The 17,445-nt window shown below is 51.1% G+C and overlaps 4 protein-coding genes across 8 annotated transcripts; 2 read left to right on the forward strand and 2 right to left on the reverse strand.

Annotated features, from left to right (window-relative positions):
• Window positions 1-38: 38 nt before the first annotated feature.
• SRA1 (steroid receptor RNA activator 1) lies at window positions 39-6,151 on the reverse strand. Its single transcript, XM_042937170.1, has 5 exons — window positions 6,033-6,151; window positions 5,779-5,904; window positions 1,440-1,645; window positions 628-736; window positions 39-471 (listed from the first exon to the last, which is right to left on the reverse strand). The coding sequence occupies exons 1-5, from the start codon at window positions 6,055-6,057 to the stop codon at window positions 272-274; spliced, it is 666 nt and encodes a 221-aa protein (XP_042793104.1). The 5' UTR covers window positions 6,058-6,151; the 3' UTR covers window positions 39-271.
• Window positions 6,086-12,856, reverse strand: APBB3 (amyloid beta precursor protein binding family B member 3). 5 transcript variants are annotated; one of them, XM_042937071.1, is made up of 14 exons: window positions 12,539-12,686; window positions 12,128-12,291; window positions 11,968-12,044; window positions 11,345-11,405; window positions 10,950-11,102; window positions 10,700-10,827; window positions 10,442-10,447; window positions 10,154-10,268; window positions 9,932-10,013; window positions 9,606-9,689; window positions 9,223-9,338; window positions 8,898-9,104; window positions 7,168-7,423; window positions 6,086-6,170 (listed from the first exon to the last, which is right to left on the reverse strand). In XM_042937071.1, the coding sequence occupies exons 1-13, from the start codon at window positions 12,585-12,587 to the stop codon at window positions 7,187-7,189; spliced, it is 1,479 nt and encodes a 492-aa protein (XP_042793005.1). In that variant the 5' UTR covers window positions 12,588-12,686; the 3' UTR covers window positions 6,086-6,170; window positions 7,168-7,186. The 5 variants fall into 5 exon arrangements, with proteins under 5 accessions (XP_042793005.1, XP_042793033.1, XP_042792996.1 ...); XM_042937099.1 differs by lacking the exon at window positions 6,086-6,170 and having other exon boundaries at window positions 6,866-7,423; window positions 8,898-9,089; window positions 12,539-12,856; XM_042937062.1 differs by lacking the exon at window positions 6,086-6,170 and having other exon boundaries at window positions 6,866-7,423.
• Window positions 12,857-12,902: 46 nt separating this feature from the next.
• SLC35A4 (solute carrier family 35 member A4) lies at window positions 12,903-15,197 on the forward strand. Its single transcript, XM_042937129.1, has 3 exons — window positions 12,903-13,202; window positions 14,160-14,258; window positions 14,871-15,197. Exons 1-3 carry the CDS (start codon window positions 13,188-13,190, stop codon window positions 15,066-15,068), a joined length of 312 nt encoding a protein of 103 aa, XP_042793063.1. The 5' UTR covers window positions 12,903-13,187; the 3' UTR covers window positions 15,069-15,197.
• Window positions 15,198-15,296: 99 nt separating this feature from the next.
• LOC122218691 (probable UDP-sugar transporter protein SLC35A4) lies at window positions 15,297-17,438 on the forward strand. Its single transcript, XM_042937113.1, has one exon. It carries the CDS (start codon window positions 15,495-15,497, stop codon window positions 16,467-16,469), a length of 975 nt encoding a protein of 324 aa, XP_042793047.1. The 5' UTR covers window positions 15,297-15,494; the 3' UTR covers window positions 16,470-17,438.
• The last annotated feature ends 7 nt before the right edge of the window (window positions 17,439-17,445 follow it).

A 17,445-nucleotide genomic window follows, 5' to 3' on the forward strand; every position in this document is an offset into this window, starting at 1 on the left:
TCATAGGGGACCAGTTTGGCACAAAAAGGGCTCATCTCTCCTACCCTGGCCCACTACGGAGATGTTTTTATTGAAATGTATGTTATGGGTAACAAGTGACTTCCCCGTGGCCCAGGTGGCACCTCTTCCCCCAGAGGTGGGTGCATCAGGCCAAGGATCCCAAGGGGGCAGTCTCCCAAGTGGTTAAGAGGGAGCCAAGAGAGAGCAGGCCTCTCTGCCAAGGCATAGGAAATGATGTGAGTCTAGGGATCCCATAAGATTATGGAACCTCTTAGACACCTGGTACCATCTGGTTCTCCTCAGCTGTGTCTGTAGATTTTTCTTCATTGGCCTCTTCCTCTGAAGACAGATTCCTCTTTTCCGCAATTAATCTTTTAACTCCCACCATCCACTGACTGACCTCAGTCACATGGTCAACCATGAGTGAGCGGTGGATGTCATCTGCTGCTTCCCACTGGTGACCTGAAAGCTCTGAGGAAAGAAAAGGGCTAAACAAGCAACTTGGGGCAAAAGAACTAGCTCCCACTCCTCTCCTCCCAACTAGTCAGAACCTCAGCATCTATTTCAGCTCAGCCATCCACAACAAATTGGGGGTTCTCCAGGCCATACCAAGTGACCTACCCGTACCTTGCACCAGCAGAGCCATCCTCTTCTTCACAGGTACTGACAGCTTCCCTCCAGCCCATTGTTCCTGCAGTAGAGCCAGGCGTCGGCTGATGTCATCACATACCTGCTTCTGAGAGACAGAAGCCCCCTGCAAGTCAGTGCTGCCAGCCCAACAGGGGCAGGGGAAAGGCAACACCAGATAGGAAGCACCTGCTTTCTCAGGCCCCGGGGAACTTCACACTTAATCTGGTTAGAGGCCCCATTGAGATTCTCATAAAACTTAGGGATCTCCTCCCAAGAAAAATGCATGTATGGCTAGAATTTTTAAATTTCCGGAGTTTCTGAGATCCTCAGAAACTCATTCTATAGTACAACTTTACAAATAAGAAAACTAAGCACCAAAGAAGTAAAACTTACTATGTTACTTTCCTTTTAGACTCCTCAGATCCCTTGCCTCCAGAGAACAAAGAAAATACCATAGATCCAAAAAGAGGGTTTCCCTCTCCCTCCCTGAGCACAGAATCAGCAGGGTCTCCTCTGAATGGCCTAGAGGTAGGAAAATCAAGTTATCATCACTAATGGGAGATGAATTTAATTCTTGTTCCTATCAGCCTCTTCTACTAACTGTTCTTTTGGAAATCCTGTGAACCCACCTGAAATTCTGTGTTCATTTTTCTGGTAAGTCCTTAGCAGATTCTGAAGGGAGTCCATAACTCAGAACTGGGTAAAAGCCAATGCTGATAGGATTAGAGGGTCTACCCTTGGGAGCCACACTGCAACTGGCTGTCGATGGCAGTCCTTCTATCACCCGCTAGTGTGTCAAGGCTTACTACCTTTGTGTGACCGCGGCAATCCTCCAATGCCTCTTCCAAAGGTTTGAGCACGTCTTCCAGTAGAGTTTCAGATTCGGTGACTGAGAAATTTGCTGGCTCTACACTGGAGGCAGGACAACTCCCCACAGGTGGGGGCCTGGGAGCCTTACTCACAGGAGGTGTAGGCCCCATTGGGGGGAGCCCCGTAGAAGTCTGTGAGGTGGGGACTGAAAAGGGAAAGTGGAATCAAGCAAACATGGGTAAAACAGGTAAGAAGGTCAACTATAACTTCATCTCTTCTAGAAGGCTACTCTCTGGGACAACTCATTCATTCAAAAATGTGTATTTATGAAGTCTACCATGAGGCAATGTGTAAAGCATGAGAGACAGAGTACTAAACCAGACAGATTAGGTTCCTAACCTCAGAGCAGAAATTCTAGAGAAAGGAAAGCACACGCATGCACACACACACACAAATTCCCAATCTGCATGCTACAAAGAAAACATGATGTACTAAAAGAAGAATAGTAGAGGGAACTACTTAGACTGAGTGTTCAAGGAAGGCCTTGTGAGGTGCCTTCTAAGTTTGTCCTTGCTCATCCACTATGTGGCATTTAGCAAGTTACCTTTAACCCCTAGGCTTGTATTCCTCTTCTGTAAAATGGGGATATCCTGGTAGTAGCACTTACTTTACAGGGTTGCAGTGTACATAATATAGGTGCAGGTGCTAGATTTCTGTGTAACAAAGTCCTCACAAAGAACTAACGGATGAGGTACATGCATCCAGGAAGAGTTGAAAGAACAGTGAACCAGGCAGAGATAAGGGCAGTGTCTAACAGGCAGGAAAAGTCCTGATTTGTTCAAGTTACACAAACCAGCCCTGGATGGCTGGAAATTAGTAACACTGAAGAAAGTAGTATGTGCTATCTCTGGAAAAGCAAGCAAGGGTCCAGACCCTACAGGGCTTTGGAGGAGTTTGGTCTTGAGGGCTAATGGTAATGGGAAGCCACTGCAGGTTTATAAATCACAGGGGGTGATGTGACTAGTCTTGTTTCTTAAGACAATCACTCTGCATGGTCCAAGAAAGATGGATGAGAATAGGTCAAGAATGGAGGCATGTACAATGGTTGAGAGGTTAACGGAGTACACCAGTAAAGAGAAGGCTGCCATGGACCAGAGGGAAAGAGCAGATGAGGGGAAATGAAGTGGCCTTAGATTAATTTAGGAGGCAGTGACAGGACTTTATGGATTGGGAGTGAGAGGGAGAGGCGTCAAGGATGACTCTTGGTTTCTGCCTTTAGTAATTGGATGGTGGAAAGCACTGTGGAAAAAAGAAAATTAGAAGAGAAAAATCAATTCTAGGCATCAACATCTATGTGGATGATTAACTTATCTAATATTTGACCTCTTGGTTTCTTGAGCTCCTCACCTCCAATGATGATTTTCCCCACCCCTTCCTTAGCGTCTCACACCTCTCTGTCTTGTTAACACTGCCATCCCCAAAATCTGACCACCTCTCCTATCCTTCCAGCCCCATCAATTAGATTTCATGGTACATTAAAATCACTCCCTTATAAACACTCTCCCCTCACTTATCCCCTCCCATTGTCCCACTTTCCTGGTAAAGCCAACTTGCCTGCACTTGCTGGAAGGAAAAACAGAACCGAGCTTTTGAGAGTTACACTTGAAATCCATGCGGACAGATTTCAAAAGGTACCCAACACTGGAATTCCTATCCTTTGCCTTGTTTTTCCATTCTTCACAACAACCATTTTCACATTTTCCCTCTCAATTTGTCTACCTTCTCCCCCTTTCCTTTCCCTGCAGTCTACTTCCAACACTGCCTCATACTTCCCTGAGAAAAGAGAGGTCGTTAAACAGCAACTCTCTCATCTTCTCACCACCAGTTCTACTAACCTGTACCTGTGGCCACTTTCCTTCCTCCTCTGAAAGATGAACGTTTGACGGTTTCCTGCTCCTCTCAGAGGCCATCTTTCCAGCTGTATTGATGCCGGCATCGTGCCTTCTCTAGGCTTCCCTCCTGCAGTTATTCTGTTTTCCTGCACCACCAGTTCTCCCACTACAGAATCAGCCCATTGGCATACAGACATGCTCTAGTGTTCACCATCTTAGAAACAACAATCCTCCCTTACCTCTCATTCTGTCCTTGGACACAGTCTCATTTCTCTCTGCCTCATAGCAGAATTTCTTGAATGAGCTCTAGTCTATAGTTGTTCTGTCTGCTTTTTTTCCCACATTCCCTCCTCAGCCTGTTCCAGCTGGGTTTCTACTTTCATCATTCCAAAGACTGCTTCTGTCAGGTCACCAGTGTCCAATCTAGTTTGACAAATCCTGTGGTCCCTTTTCTCTGTCCTACCTGACCTCTCATCGTCATCCATCATGGTTGAGTCAAAATTTTACTCTATCTCCCAGATTAAATTTCAATTGTCTTCCTACTTCTTTTCTCTGGCTATTTTTCAAGCCCCTTTAGTAAATTTCTTCTCTACTCAACCCTAAGATGCTAGAGAGCTTTGGGGCTGTGGTGGACCCTCTTTAGGCCTCTATCCACACATTCTTTTTAAGTGACCTTATTCAAGCCCATGAAATCAAACACCATCCATATGATTGTGTTTCATTTCTGTAATTCTGGCCTAGACCTCTCCTCACAGTAGCAGCCCAAATTTAACATGACTAAAGACAAAGCTTTCTTTCCCTCTTCCCCCCAAATCCCTATTCCCCCCACCCTACACCTTCCCATATCTATGAACAATACCAGCCAGTTCCTCAAGCAAAAAACTTAAGTTATATTGATTCCTCTTTCTCTCACCTATATCCATATATCCTATATGTTACTGATTTCCTCAGTAACATATGCCATATCCATCCAATTCCTACCATTTCTATACTCCCACTTTTGTCCAAATTAAATCTTGCCCGTGTTTCCATAATAGCCACTTGTCTTTCCACTTCTTCCCTAAAACCACTTTTCCACACAGCAGACACAGTGGTCTTTTTCTTTTTTCTTTTTTTTAAGATGTACATCAGTCAGTGTTTCTTTTTTTTTTTTTTTTTTTTTTTTTTAATATTTTTTAAATTTTTTTTTTCAACGTTTTTTATTTATTTTTGGGACAGAGAGAGACAGAGCATGAACGGGGGAGGGGCAGAGAGAGAGGGAGATACAGAATCGGAAACAGGCTCCAGGCTCTGAGCCATCAGCCCAGAGCCTGACGCGGGGCTCGAACTCACGGACCGCGAGATCGTGACCTGGCTGAAGTCGGACGCTTAACCGACTGCGCCACCCAGGCGCCCCCATCAGTCAGTGTTTCTTAACCGGGGGAGATTTTGTCCTCAGGGCAAGTGTCTGGAGGCATTTTTGGCTGCCACCACAGGGTGAGTGCTACTGGTATCTAATGGGTAGAAACCAGGGATGCTACAAAACATCCTAGAAAGTACAGGGTGGTCCCTCACCACAAAGAATTATCTGACCCAAAATGTCAGTCGTGCCAAGGTTGAAGAAACCCTGGTTTGTGTCCTTCCTCTGCAGTGCTATGAGTGTGAAAAACATAGGGGTACTGAAAGAGCTACATCTCAGGGCCATAGCCCCACCTGTTGGCATGGGAAATGCTCAGAAGTAAAGGCGGCCCTCCTCTGATTTAAACTTTTCAACGGCTTCCAGCTTTACACAGATTAAAATACAAACTCCTTTTCCTGGTTTACAAAACCCACTGTCTGGTGTCTACTCAGATTTTAATTACTTCTCAGATTTTAATTTATCTAGCCCATGGTGCTCTACCCACTAGGTATTCCTAGTCTCTGAATTTGCCAAACTTGTTCTCAAAGCCTTTGCACTGTTTCCAGTGTGTGAAATCTGTCTATCTCCAAAGCCAAAGCATAGCCTCCATGAAAACTGAAACCTTTTTTTGTCTTGTTCGCCCTCAAGCAGTGCTTGGCTCAGAGATGCTCAGTAGATAACACTGATTAAATGAATGAATAACACGTTAAGTCTAGATGCTTATATAACCAAGTGACGATGCAGAACAAGACAAATGGTTATACCACTATGGTATTCCATGAAGAGCTACAGGTTGGAAATTTGAAAACCATAAAAACTATATTAAAAGCTGTAGGTCCGGATGAGATCCCCCTAGGGTGAAAGCAAAGAGATTTTTTTTTTTTTGAAACTTACTATTTATTGACCTAGGCAGTAAAGAACGGACTCGGAAAAGGGCCTGCCCTGTGCCTCATCACCGAGCTCAAGCTCTCAGGGAGACGTCAGAAGAGCAAAATGGGCCCTCGGGCCAAGCTTATCCCTGGTTCCGCCCATTCTCTGCTGGTCTGCGCGCAAAGGGCCCCCACGCACCTCTGGGGGAGCCATCCTGCGAGGCGGCGACCCTCTTGGTGAGCGGCGTGCGCTTGAGACCACCAGCCAGGGTCTGCAGCCCGTAGGAGAACTGCGGCGGGTCGTTCCAGCCGCGCTCCTTGTTGCCTGCGGAGATGAGGGGACGTATGACGCGAGCCCGGGGGAGTTGGAGGGCCCGCCCCCCGTGCAGTAGCTGCCCCAGGCCTGGGCAGCGGGGGACAACCCAGCGCCCCTAGCCCGCCGGCCGCGCTCACCCGGCTTCACGTACAGCTCCGCCATCTCCACTTCCGCAAGGTCAGCAGCGCAGCGCGTCACTTCCGGGGCGGCCGCACACCGGGCCGGACTGGGGCGTCCCCCGGACCCGCTGGTTGCCAGGAGCCCTCCAGGTTGAACTGTAGTTCAGAAATGCCGGGAGCCCGTGTGGGAACACTGCGCCAGCTCCCTAAGGAACTCGAAATCTCCAGCTAATAAGGCATCGGGGCCCTGATCGCAAGGCACTAAAGGGGGCTGTTTTCCGAGAGGCGTCTCTAGGAGCCCTATTCCCCCATAGGTTCAATCTGTGTCACAGTTGCTCTCAGGAGCAAATTTAAACCACCAGAAGCTCCTGCCCCACAAATGTCCCTGTGTGATCTAGCTAGGTGGCATTCTAGCACCTCACCTCTGCCCACTGCCCTGCACATTTCTACTTCGCAGGCTCGGTAACTAGTATTCATTTTCCTTCAGGACACAGACGTCAACTCTTCAGGAAACCTAGTAATGCCAGATTAAGTAACCCAGCGGTGCTCCCACAACCCTGAGATTTCCTAGTTGTACCATATATTATCTTCTATCTTATTTAACTCTTGTCCGTCTCCCTGAGTCTCAGAAGGTGGAACCCGTATTTTGTTATATCCCACTGACTCACTTAGTGCCTAGCACACAGAAGACCTTAGAAAATACACTTGTTGAATGAATGAAATCAGATTTCCATCACACCCATGCCCTCATGTGATTACAGGCAACCACCAACACCAAGCACAGACACAGACACTCACCTCATACGGGTTAACCCCCAACCCTGTCCCAGGCCCAATATACTCACACCCAGTGAGGTCACTGAGGGATTTTTATTTGTATTGATTTTGCTATAAAGTGTTGCTGAGGTAGAGCCAACTGTCCAGGGCTGGACAGGGGCAAGGAACACAGGGACCCAAGGAAAGGACAGCCAGAGGCCTAGGTTGTGGTGCAGGGCCTCTCAATCATCCCTATAAATATTCAATAAATTGGGCAATAAACAGAGGGTGGGCAAGAGCCAGAGGGCAGGCAGACAAGGTTTCAAGGAAAGAGAGGCTACAGGCCCCTGGAAAATTAAGGGGTATAGAGCTGGGCATGGACCCAGAGCCTCCTTACCCAGTCCTCCTGGATTCACTTAGGGCATATGGAGCAGAGAGGGTTTCAGACGGAAGGCATCAAGAAAAGAGAAGACACCCCGTTTTCGAGGGGCTGCCCCTGCACCCCCAACCCCTCCTTTGAGCAGGGGGAGGGGCAGGGGACCTCCTGGGGAGTCCACGGAGCTGGTCCGCTTGAGCCGCAGGCGGGCCCGGGCCTGGGCACCCCAGGCCTTGCCTCGAGCTGCAGAGGCCACAAGACACTTCTGGTACTGAACCTAGGGAAAAGGGGAATGTGAAGATCCAGCTCCTTTCTGCCCCTGGATTCCCTGAAAGCCTCTGCAGAACAGGGAACTGGCCAAGGCTTCAGTCCAGTATGAGGCTGGTAGTCGGCCCCATCTTGAGCCCTTACAGCATTCCCAGGTAGTTCAGTAACAAACACAAAACTTCACATTTACAGAGCATTTAAGGAAGGCTGGACACTATGCTAAATATTTTTATACTCTAACTTAATCCAAAGTTGTTGATCAGGTGTTATTACTATTTTGCAAATGAGAAAATTTAAGTTCAAAGAGAATGCCAACGTCAGCTAGGCAAAAATAATGATAGAATTCGAATTCATATCCCTATTTCTGACTGACCAGCCTGTGCTCTTAACCATACCTACCATTATGCTGACTCCTCTCCAGCTTTCACAGGAGCAGACTGCCTCCTGGCAAAGTGGATTCCCTAGTCAAGGAGAAGGTCTACAACCCAAACTTCATTCCCACCAACTGCCCCAGTCTTCTTTCATTTGAACTCAATGGGGGTCCTAAATGGTCCTATTTCTTCTCATGTCTTCTGAATCTTTTATCCATATGTACCTTAGGTGGTGTCTTAATCCACAAACGTGAATTCATTGCTTAAAACCCTTCAATGGCTCAAAGTGACTGGAGACAAAATAAACTCATCACCACAGTCTCTAAGTTCTTCCATGACATGGTGTCTACTGTTCTTCCTGCCCCCATCTCTCACTTTCCTCCTCTGCCCTTTGCACTCCAGATATACTAGATTCTTTGAAATATCCTGACCCACAACTACTGCTCTCATCTTCACAGCTGGGGTTCCTTGTATCTGGCACACCTGCCCCACTCCCCTTCGCCTAACTTCCTCCTAAGACCTTCAACTGTCAGCTTTCTATCACCTCTTTCAGGTAGCCTTCCCGAGCCCCTGAAGCGGCCAGCCCCAACATCCTGTGGCATACAACCCCCTTCTGGTCTGTCTCTGGTCTAACCTAAGTGTTCTGTGAAGGCAAAGGCTGTTTCATCTATATCAGTCAAAGTCAAAGTATGCTTCCTGGTACCCTGTAGGCACTTGTATTTACTGAAGAAAGAGTGAGCTGAACTCATAAAGTGCAGGCATCCCACACTCGAATGCCCACAGATGCCAGGAAATAACCTAAATGAGACAAACAGGAAAAACAGTGCCCACCCTACCAGGATCAGCCCCTACATGATTAGAGCTGAATGTTGAAATTTATATGTGTGGACCCAGTACCAGAACAATTATTACATGAAATGTCCTGGCTCTAACCATTGGCAACTAATTTAAACTTATTAAAGACAGCCTGCGGGCAAAATAAAAGGGTAGTTTACCATGGTCAGCCCTGGGATCACTGGTTTGTGATTTCTGGAGAAACTGCCAGTCCTGAGCCCATCACCAGTACAGCAGCTGCAGGGCAAACCCACTTACCCGTTTCCGCCCCTGACTCACCATGCAAGCAGCCTGCACAGCTTCGGAAAGCCCCCCTGCATGGGGCTGGCACCAGAAGGCTGCACACTGAAAGCTCTGATGGCCCAGGTCAGCGATGAGGCCAAAGGTGTGTGGGTCACGGCCAACACCAATAAAGGTCACAAGGCGCACAGGGCACTGCCATAGTGGTTCCTCCTCTGCACCAGCTTCTGCCTGCCCACACCAGGCCTAGTCAGTAGAGGACCAGGCACTGGCTGGACTCACTGACCTTTCCCAACAGCAAGCAATTACCCCTCAGCATCCCTCCCACCCCTCCACAGCCCCCAACTTCATCTTCTTCTGGTACCTGAATGGGATGTGCAGTCATGACAGAGTCAGACACGCTGAGGATGGCAGGGACCCAGGCATCCTGGTCCCCCCGGTTGGTGAGAGTACCAATGGCCTCATTCAACACGTCCATGCCTGGGGGGACATGCCCACCATGGTGTCTCCCAGACATAAAGAAAGAAGGGATCTGCAGGGAGAGTCTACTCCATCTCACTGACTTGGGATTCAGAGAGATGGCATTAGAATAGCTGGGGCTGGGCTTAGAATCCTGAGTTGGGAAGGGTGGCACATTCTAGGCCAGACAGGGGCCATGGGTGTACTCTGAGAAATGGTGGTAGATCCTTCCCTACCCCCTCTCCCTCACCTCATTCAGCCTACCCCCTCAGCCAGCTCAGTCCTCACCCATGGCTTTGGTGACTGGCAGGGTCCCCATGTACAGTGCCTCATACTTCTGAGCAGCCTGGCTCACTGCATCCAGCAGCTCCACTGAAACATACACACAGCAAGTGGGCCTGGGCATTCTCTCAATGACCCCTTTCCCCGCCCTTCAGAGAACTGGAGCTGGTAGAAGGAAAACCATAAAGCTTGCTCCTCCAATTCAGAGCTTAGGATGCCTGCACACATCAGAAGTCCCACATCTCCAAGAAGTACTAAACAACCAGGACTAAACAGTGCCAACTTTCACCAAAGTAGCCTGTTGCTGCAGTGCAGCACCTCCCTCCCCATACCTTGCCGTGGCAGGTCCTCAGGGGAGATGGGGTCTAGGGAGCAAGGAGAATCCTCACTGACACCTACTCGCTCTGACAAGATCTGAAACACAATGCAACTAGCATGAGATACAGCGAAAGGGGAACTGAAGTAAGGGAGCCAATACCTCCCTGACCCAACCACCTTGGAAGTTTCAGACCCAGCTCCTTACCCACATTTCCTGCCCCACTCTTGGCCCTTACCTGGGCACAGAGCCCATGCAGGGCACTGGCAATGGCCTTGGCAGGGACGTCACAGCGAAACACATGGCACTTGAGCATACAACTGTCTTTGTCACCAGCCACAAAAGCGAAGTCCCTGGCAGGGGCAGAGATGGGGCTGGGGCAGGGGCAGTGACCAGGGTAGGGTAGAGGCTGGGTAGGCACAGGGCCTGTAGTGCCAGCAGCAGACTGGAAAGTCAGGCAAGGGATATGGTGGGGAGGGAACAGGGAGATCAGGGTTGGGGCTCAAAGCACCAGGTTGTCGCTCACCTGTCACTGTTCCGGAAGCATGTGGGAGCACAGGAGAGAATCAGCCCAGTCTCTCAGGCTCTCCCCTATCCGTCCCTGCTGAGCTGGGACCACCCTCCCCAACCAGGGCTGGACCAGGCAGGGGAGGCAGAGCTTGGGTCCATGTCAGAGGATCTGTGTCCAGGGGTTCAAGTACAGAGGATCAGCATCAGTGGGGATCACAGCCTGCAGGAGGGAGGGAGGAGCAACTCTCACTTGGGGGGATGTAGGGGTCCTCACCGGCCCTTGGAGCTGCCCACACCCCACACACGGATGTGCACCAGAGGCTGGCAGTGTATCAGACTATGGTCCAGAGGATTCACCAGGCTCATGGCATCCTTCTTCAGGATCATCAGCATGTTCTGGCCCTGCCAAAAAAAGGTCAGTCTGGAGCTCAGATGAAGGTGGTTGCCATGGAGAACAGGCAATTTGGCGACAACTACCTCTGCTGGGCCCTGGGCTGAATCCCTTGAAGGGCCAGCCAGCTCACCTCACCCCAGGCACCATCTGGGGGCTGGCTGCGGCTACGGCTGTGAGTCTGGGCCAGTTGCTGGATGCAGTTATTGACTGCAATACTGCTCTTCCCTGGTACCAGATCCTCTTCGGGTACTTCTACCCAACCCAGGGAGCGGACTGCAAAGCACTGATGGGTTGGGGGAAAGGACAGGAAGACCCTGGGTGAGTAGAGGCAGACGTGGAAGTGGAACAGAAGGTGGAATAGGATGGGAGGTATCACAGGTTCCACACATATAAACCTTCTGGTACCTGCTCCCTTCACCTTTGATCACCTCTTCTCAGCCCAATACCACTCCTGACCTTTCCCTGGGAACAATCCACCACCGCCACCACCATTCCCTGGGCTGGCTCTCAGGCCCAAGACACTACCTTAGCTCCTGGCTCCATGCTCTGGATGTAGGATTCCTCACCATACCAGGACAAAGAGTTCCTGGAACAGAACAGAGCTCATAAGGGGACCACACCTCCTACAGAAGGGACAGTGGTGAGGCTCCAACTACTTGATGGGCATGAGATGTGGGATAAGACCCAGAACACAGTGTGCAGAACACAGTGTGTTTTATACTTGAGGTATAAAACCAGAGTGGGAGAGGGCCCGGTACATATTAATTAAATGTAACATAGAGTGTGGCTTAAAATCTGAGCAAAAATTCAGGATACTGGACATAGAACAAAAGTTACAAATAAGGAACAGGATACAAAATGTGGACCAGAACCCCAAATTGAGACAAGAGACTCTAGAACACAGGTCAGGAACCCTCCCCCCTCCGGAAAGGGCCAAGATGTAGAACATGATTTGTCAGTACCCAGAATAGGGAAAAACATGTAGCAAAATACAGAGCACAGAACTAGGGACAAAATTCAAACTATTGAGACTCAAGAAATGGTAAAGAGCCAAGAACCTGGGCTTGAATGCAGAATGTGGGTCCAGTTGCATCTCTGAGTGCCATGAAACCCCAAGCCTTTCATTCTGCCTGGCCTATCCCTGTTACCTCCGGTCCAGTGAGCTCTCCAGGCTGGAGAAGGATCTCCCCTTGGGGGGCCGAAGTCCCCAAATCCCTTCCGTCCTCTGTAGAGAGGGGGCTAGGTCGGTATAGCAGCAGGCTTAGATCCGCACATGGGTTCAGACCCCCTCCAACACACTCCACCTACCGTGCCTAGGTCCTCTGCATCTCCTGTCTCCCAGGTTGGGCGCTGCCACTGGGTGCTGCCACTGGGTACGTGCCAATAGTAAGTACCTGCAGCATCGCGTATCTTCCTCCAGCCAGGGGGCAGGCCTGGCTCTCCCTCAAGACTCTGGTCCCCCCACAAGTCATCTACAAGACACCAAACGGGGAGAGGAAACACGGGATTGCTAAGGCATATTAGTGGATTCAGAATAACACGATCAGAACCCTCCTTCCATCTCAAAGGTGGCAATCCTTAGGCTGGAGGTACAGGAGGTCCTTTGCAGCACAAAAATCCAGGATTCATTTGTCCCGTAGTCCTCACCCCGAAACATACCCCGTCAACTCCCTCGTTACCCCTCAGCTCCCGATCCTCCCATCGGGACCCCGTGCACACCATCACAGTTGACCAGAATGATGGCCAGCATGTAATCCTTGCCCAGCATAGCCCCAACCGCGTCCCCGCCGGCCTCTGCCGGCCGGCAATCTCAGCCCAGCTCGACCTCCGAAGCTGCGGCGCGCGCAAGCCCAGCCTCCCTGCGCTGACCAGGCCAACAGGCACCGCACAGATATGGGGTGGGGTTGGAGCCGGGTCCCAGGGGCGGGAAAGGACGGGCCTGAGCAGCGCCGCCCGCCGAGGGGTGGCGCGTGTAAACAGACGTCTGGATCCCCGAGTGTGCGTTCCCGTGCGTGGAGCCGGGGAAGGCGCACGACGCCAACGCCCCCAGTGACATAACCGCGCAACTATGAGCTCATCGAGGGATGGACGACTTGTTACACGAACTTGCGCAGCGCGCACACGCGAAGGAGTGAGATCATTGCGCCCAGGTCGTGTGCGCGCGCGGACACGCAGTTAGGGTCGTGATGGAGGAGTCACGTGCCAGTACCTGAGAGCAAGAGACCGCCTGGGCTCTGCGGCCAGGAAAGCACCTCCTCCACCCTTTCCAAAAATGCCCCGGAAGTGCCTTCGCCCTCAGTAAAGATGGCTGTAGTACTTTGCATGAGGGAGGCGGGGCCGCGCCTGCGCAACAAGTTCGGCGGGGAAGATGGCGGATGACAAGGTGAGTGAACGTAAGGATTATCTTCAGTGTGGGGTGGTCTTCACACCGTTTTAGTCCTTGGGAGAGGCGACACTGGAGCCTCTCTTGTGTGGGGATGCCCTTATTTCCTCTAGGCGAGCTTTTACTGTATTCGACTGACTGAACATTGGGAAGTGGAGTAGCGGAGCGCCACACGAGGCAAGCAAAGCCGGGCATCTCCCAGGTGTCCTCTCTCGGGACCCTCGTTATCCTTAATTACCAGCAGACATTCAAACACATTCACTCTGACACACTTTTCACTCTCTTGCATTCCCTGGCCCCCGAAATTTCCCTCCTATGGACATGATGATTCCAAGCCACACGGACACTCACATTCTCATTCAGATACCCTTGGGCATACATTGAATTTCATACTTCTATGCGATCTAAGCCACCCAGGGCATTCACCCACTCCTGCAGACAGCCACCCACCCCAACTCCAGCCAGCGCATCCAGTCACACATTCGGTTTGAGAGAAGCCCAAGCAGAAATCAGATTTACCCTACAGCGTCCGGGGAACTGCCTTAGGCCGTTACTCACCACTGGTCTGGAAGTTCAGCGACATTCATCCTCACATTTATTAACTACTTACCAGTCCCTGTGCGAGGCCCGAGGACCCGGTAGACAAGACAGACACGTTGCTATTAATAGCCGAGTCAGTAGTGCTTGCCTGATAAATCTAATTGAATGTCTCCTAGCTGTTCCTCTTGTCTCCCTACACACTGCTTACTTTATGAAATTCTGTAAGGGTTGTTATAGATGCAGATCCCATCTGTCACCCCCCTCCCTGGTCCCCATGTGAATTCTTTTCTTGTCAGTGCCTTTCTTCCTTTACCACCATCATCTCAGGAAGTTTAAAAAAAAAAAAATACCCAGCCTCTGACAGACCTCAGCAGAGAATTGGGCTGGGTTAACTTGTTGGATTCTTTCTTGTTCTAGGATTCTCTGCCTAAGCTTAAGGACCTGGCATTTCTCAAGAACCAGTTGGAACGCCTGCAGCAGCGTGTGGAAGACGAAGTCAACAGTGGTGTGGGCCAGGTAAAGCTGCACCTGCCCACCACTCCTTCCCCCTCTTCCCCCCCTGGCCTTGGGCTTCATTGCCCAATATGCTTTTGAATGGGTGATAGAGACTTACTCAGCAAATGGTTATTGATGGCCTGTTTTCTGTGACCCCAAGGAAAGTTTCTTTAAGAAAATGATACTTGAACTGGTATCTTAAATAGAAGGTAACTAGGTAAAGAGGGGAGGAGAGATCATTTCAGGCAGATGGAACAACATATACAAAGCTCTTATGGTGGGAAGTAGCACGATGAACAGGGGGGATGCAAGTAGTTTAATTTGGCTCCAGTAATGGGGGAGCATGCTAGGAAGTGAGGTTGGAGAAGCAGGCAGGGGTCAGATTCCTCAGGGACACCTCTGTAGCTTTGTGGTGGTAGGGTTCTGTGGTTGGAGCCTTCTAACCCCAGCATTCTGAGATTGTGTGATCAGGACTTCTAGGTTCTTTTTCTGCCTCCAGAATCTTGAGAAAATCTTTGGAGAGAATACTGCAGCTTTCCAGAGTAAGGCAGAGGTCGTGGGATGATGTAAGGCCAGTAGCTCTTGGGTAGAGAAGGGAGACCCTGGCTGAGTTTCCTTCATTTTTCTCCACAGGATGGCTCGCTCTTGTCCTCCCCATTCCTCAAGGGCTTCTTAGCCGGCTATGTGGTGGCCAAACTGAGGGCATCAGCAGTATTGGGCTTTGCTGTGGGTACCTGCACTGGCATCTACGCAGCTCAGGCATATGCTGTGCCCAATGTGGAGAAGACGTTGAGGGACTATCTTCGGTCATTGCGCAAGGGGCCCGACTAGCTCTGGATCCCATGGGGAGGAAGGATGAGCATCTTGGGCCTGCAGGTAGAGGCCTTTCAACCACAGACACCATATCTGGCTTCCCCAGCTATCACCCTTTTGCTGTCTTCAACTTTTCCACAGTCTTCATCCTTGCTCTCCTTCTTGCAAAAGGTGAACAGTGGCTTATCAGCCAATAATCTGGACGCCCCTCCTTAACCCCATGGGACTGGCCCCAAGACTGTGGCTTTTAGGGCCACCGGCCCCTTCCTATTCCAGCCCTGACTGTGGAGTTTGCAGCTGACTCTGATTTTCAGTATTCTCTCTAGCAATGTACCACGGCCCTTCCCTCCTGCGAGCTGGCTCCATACTGAGTTTTCCCAAACTTGTTATAATTCCCGCTGTCCCCTGGCTAGCTACACAGGCCACCCAGGGTCTGGTTTGGGCATGAGTGTAGAGGACGGGGGTATGCCAGGCCTGGGCCGTCCCAGGCAGGCCCGCTGGACCCTGATGCTACTCCTGTCCACTGCCATGTATGGTGCCCATGCCCCATTACTGGCACTGTGCCATGTGAACGGCAGAGTGCCCTTCCGGCCCTCCTCAGCTGTGCTGCTGACTGAGCTGACCAAGCTACTGTTGTGCGCCTTCTCCCTCTTGGTGGGCTGGCAAGCCTGGCCCCAGGGGGCTCCTCCATGGCGCCAGGCTGCCCCCTTTGCGCTATCAGCCCTTCTCTATGGCGCTAACAACAACCTGGTGATCTATCTTCAACGTTACATGGACCCCAGCACTTATCAGGTGCTGAGCAATCTCAAGATTGGAAGCACGGCCCTGTTCTACTGCCTCTGTCTCCGGCACCGCCTCTCTGCACGCCAGGGCTTGGCACTGCTGCTGCTGATGGCAGCAGGGGCCTGCTATGCAGCTGGTGGCCTCCAAGACCCTGGAAGCACCCTTCCTGGGCCCCCTCCAGCAGCTGCTGCTGGCCGCATGTCCCTGCATATCACTCCACTGGGACTGCTGCTTCTCATCTTGTACTGCCTCATCTCGGGCCTGTCGTCCGTGTACACAGAGCTGCTCATGAAGCGACAGCGGCTGCCCCTAGCACTTCAGAACCTCTTCCTCTACACTTTTGGTGTGCTCCTGAACCTAGGTCTGCACGCAGGTGGTGGCCCTGGCCCAGGCCTCCTGGAGGGTTTCTCTGGTTGGGCAGCGCTTGTGGTACTGAGCCAGGCACTAAATGGACTGCTCATGTCAGCTGTCATGAAGCATGGCAGCAGCATCACACGGCTCTTTGTTGTGTCCTGCTCCCTGGTGGTCAATGCCGTGCTCTCAGCAGCCTTGCTGCGGCTGCAGCTCACAGCTGCCTTCTTCCTGGCCACGCTGCTCATTGGCCTGGCTGTGCGCCTGTACTATGGCAGCCGCTAGTCGCTGACCATCTCCACCCGGACTCCTGACTCTATAGATTGGGCGCCACCATCAGAGCCACCTCTGAGGCCTCCCTACCCTTCTTCAGCAGCCAGCCCTGTAACAAGTGCCTTGTGACAAAAGCTGGGGAAGTGGGAGTAGCCAGGTTAGTCTCTGGAGGTGGGTGGATAAAGGGTTACCCCAGGAAACTTGAAGACTGGGTTTGCCCTAAAGTTTTTCCAGAATAAGGAAATAGGAGAGCATCAATACCTAGGCCTTAGAAGTGACCCCATCCCCAGTGGAGGAGGCTTTCCACCTCATCCTGCATGAATACAGTTACTTTGAGTGGGTTTGGGCAACATTTGGCTTTCCTAGCCTCCTGTGGTCATCCCAGCAGACCCATTGCCCCCAGGCCTGGTACTGGCTACTCCAGCCCAGCTGTGGTACATGACTCCCCCATAAGAGATATCCTCCCCCCCCGCCCCCACCCACTGTAATGCAGGAAAGCCCAATTGCCACAGATTATACACCCGTCATCCAGGCTACTCTTTCAAACTCCCCTAGTTCCAGCGGTACCCGGGGACATTGCCCCCTGCTCCCTCCACAGTCCTGCTCTCCACACCCACCCAGCCTTTTTCTGGAGATCCCAGAGAGGGCTGGAGCTTGACTCATCTCAGGGAATGTTGCCCCTGGGCCCTGGCTTAAGGCTACACTCCTGACCTCTCTGCTTACCCCAAGGGCCCTCTCAAAGCCCACTGTCCCCTCTACAACTCCTAGGAGGTACCATTTTTCTCACTATGGGTCCTGCCCCTGCCTAGCAGTGTCCCAGTTCTACACAGTGTAGTAATCTACACAGATTAGGGAAGCTCTACACAGAGTGACCTGGAACCAGGCACAGGGAAATTTGGTGTAGTTCAATCAGTGTTTCTAACTGTAAGCAATAAGGTCTTAATAAAGTATTCTGGGGTGCAGGTGGTTCCTGCAATTGGCTATGATT

This window comes from Panthera leo, chromosome A1 (assembly GCF_018350215.1).
Source record: "Panthera leo isolate Ple1 chromosome A1, P.leo_Ple1_pat1.1, whole genome shotgun sequence".
Lineage (NCBI taxonomy): Eukaryota > Metazoa > Chordata > Mammalia > Carnivora > Felidae > Panthera > Panthera leo.

Bases quoted from the DNA above. Each gene is read 5' to 3' on its own strand.
- SRA1 (XM_042937170.1), bottom strand. From the start codon at position 6,057: ATGGCGGAGCTGTACGTGAAGCCGG. The intron at 1,646-5,778 runs GTGCGTGGGGGC...TTCCCTTTTCAG, and splicing joins GCAGGATGGCTCCCCCAGAG to TCCCCACCTCACAGACTTCT. The intron at 472-627 runs GTACGGGTAGGT...TTCTTTCCTCAG, and splicing joins GATGGCTCTGCTGGTGCAAG to AGCTTTCAGGTCACCAGTGG.
- APBB3 (XM_042937071.1), bottom strand. From the start codon at position 12,587: ATGCTGGGCAAGGATTACATGCTGGCCATCATTCTGGTCAACTGTGAT. The intron at 11,103-11,344 runs GTAGTGTCTTGG...CCAACCCATCAG, and splicing joins GCATGGAGCCAGGAGCTAAG to TGCTTTGCAGTCCGCTCCCT. The intron at 9,690-9,931 runs GTATGGGGAGGG...TGTATGTTTCAG, and splicing joins TGAGGACCTGCCACGGCAAG to TGGAGCTGCTGGATGCAGTG.
- SLC35A4 (XM_042937129.1), top strand. The intron at 14,259-14,870 runs GTAAAGCTGCAC...TTTTCTCCACAG, and splicing joins TCAACAGTGGTGTGGGCCAG to GATGGCTCGCTCTTGTCCTC.
- LOC122218691 (XM_042937113.1), top strand. From the start codon at position 15,495: ATGAGTGTAGAGGACGGGGGTATGCCAGGCCTGGGCCGTCCCAGGCAG.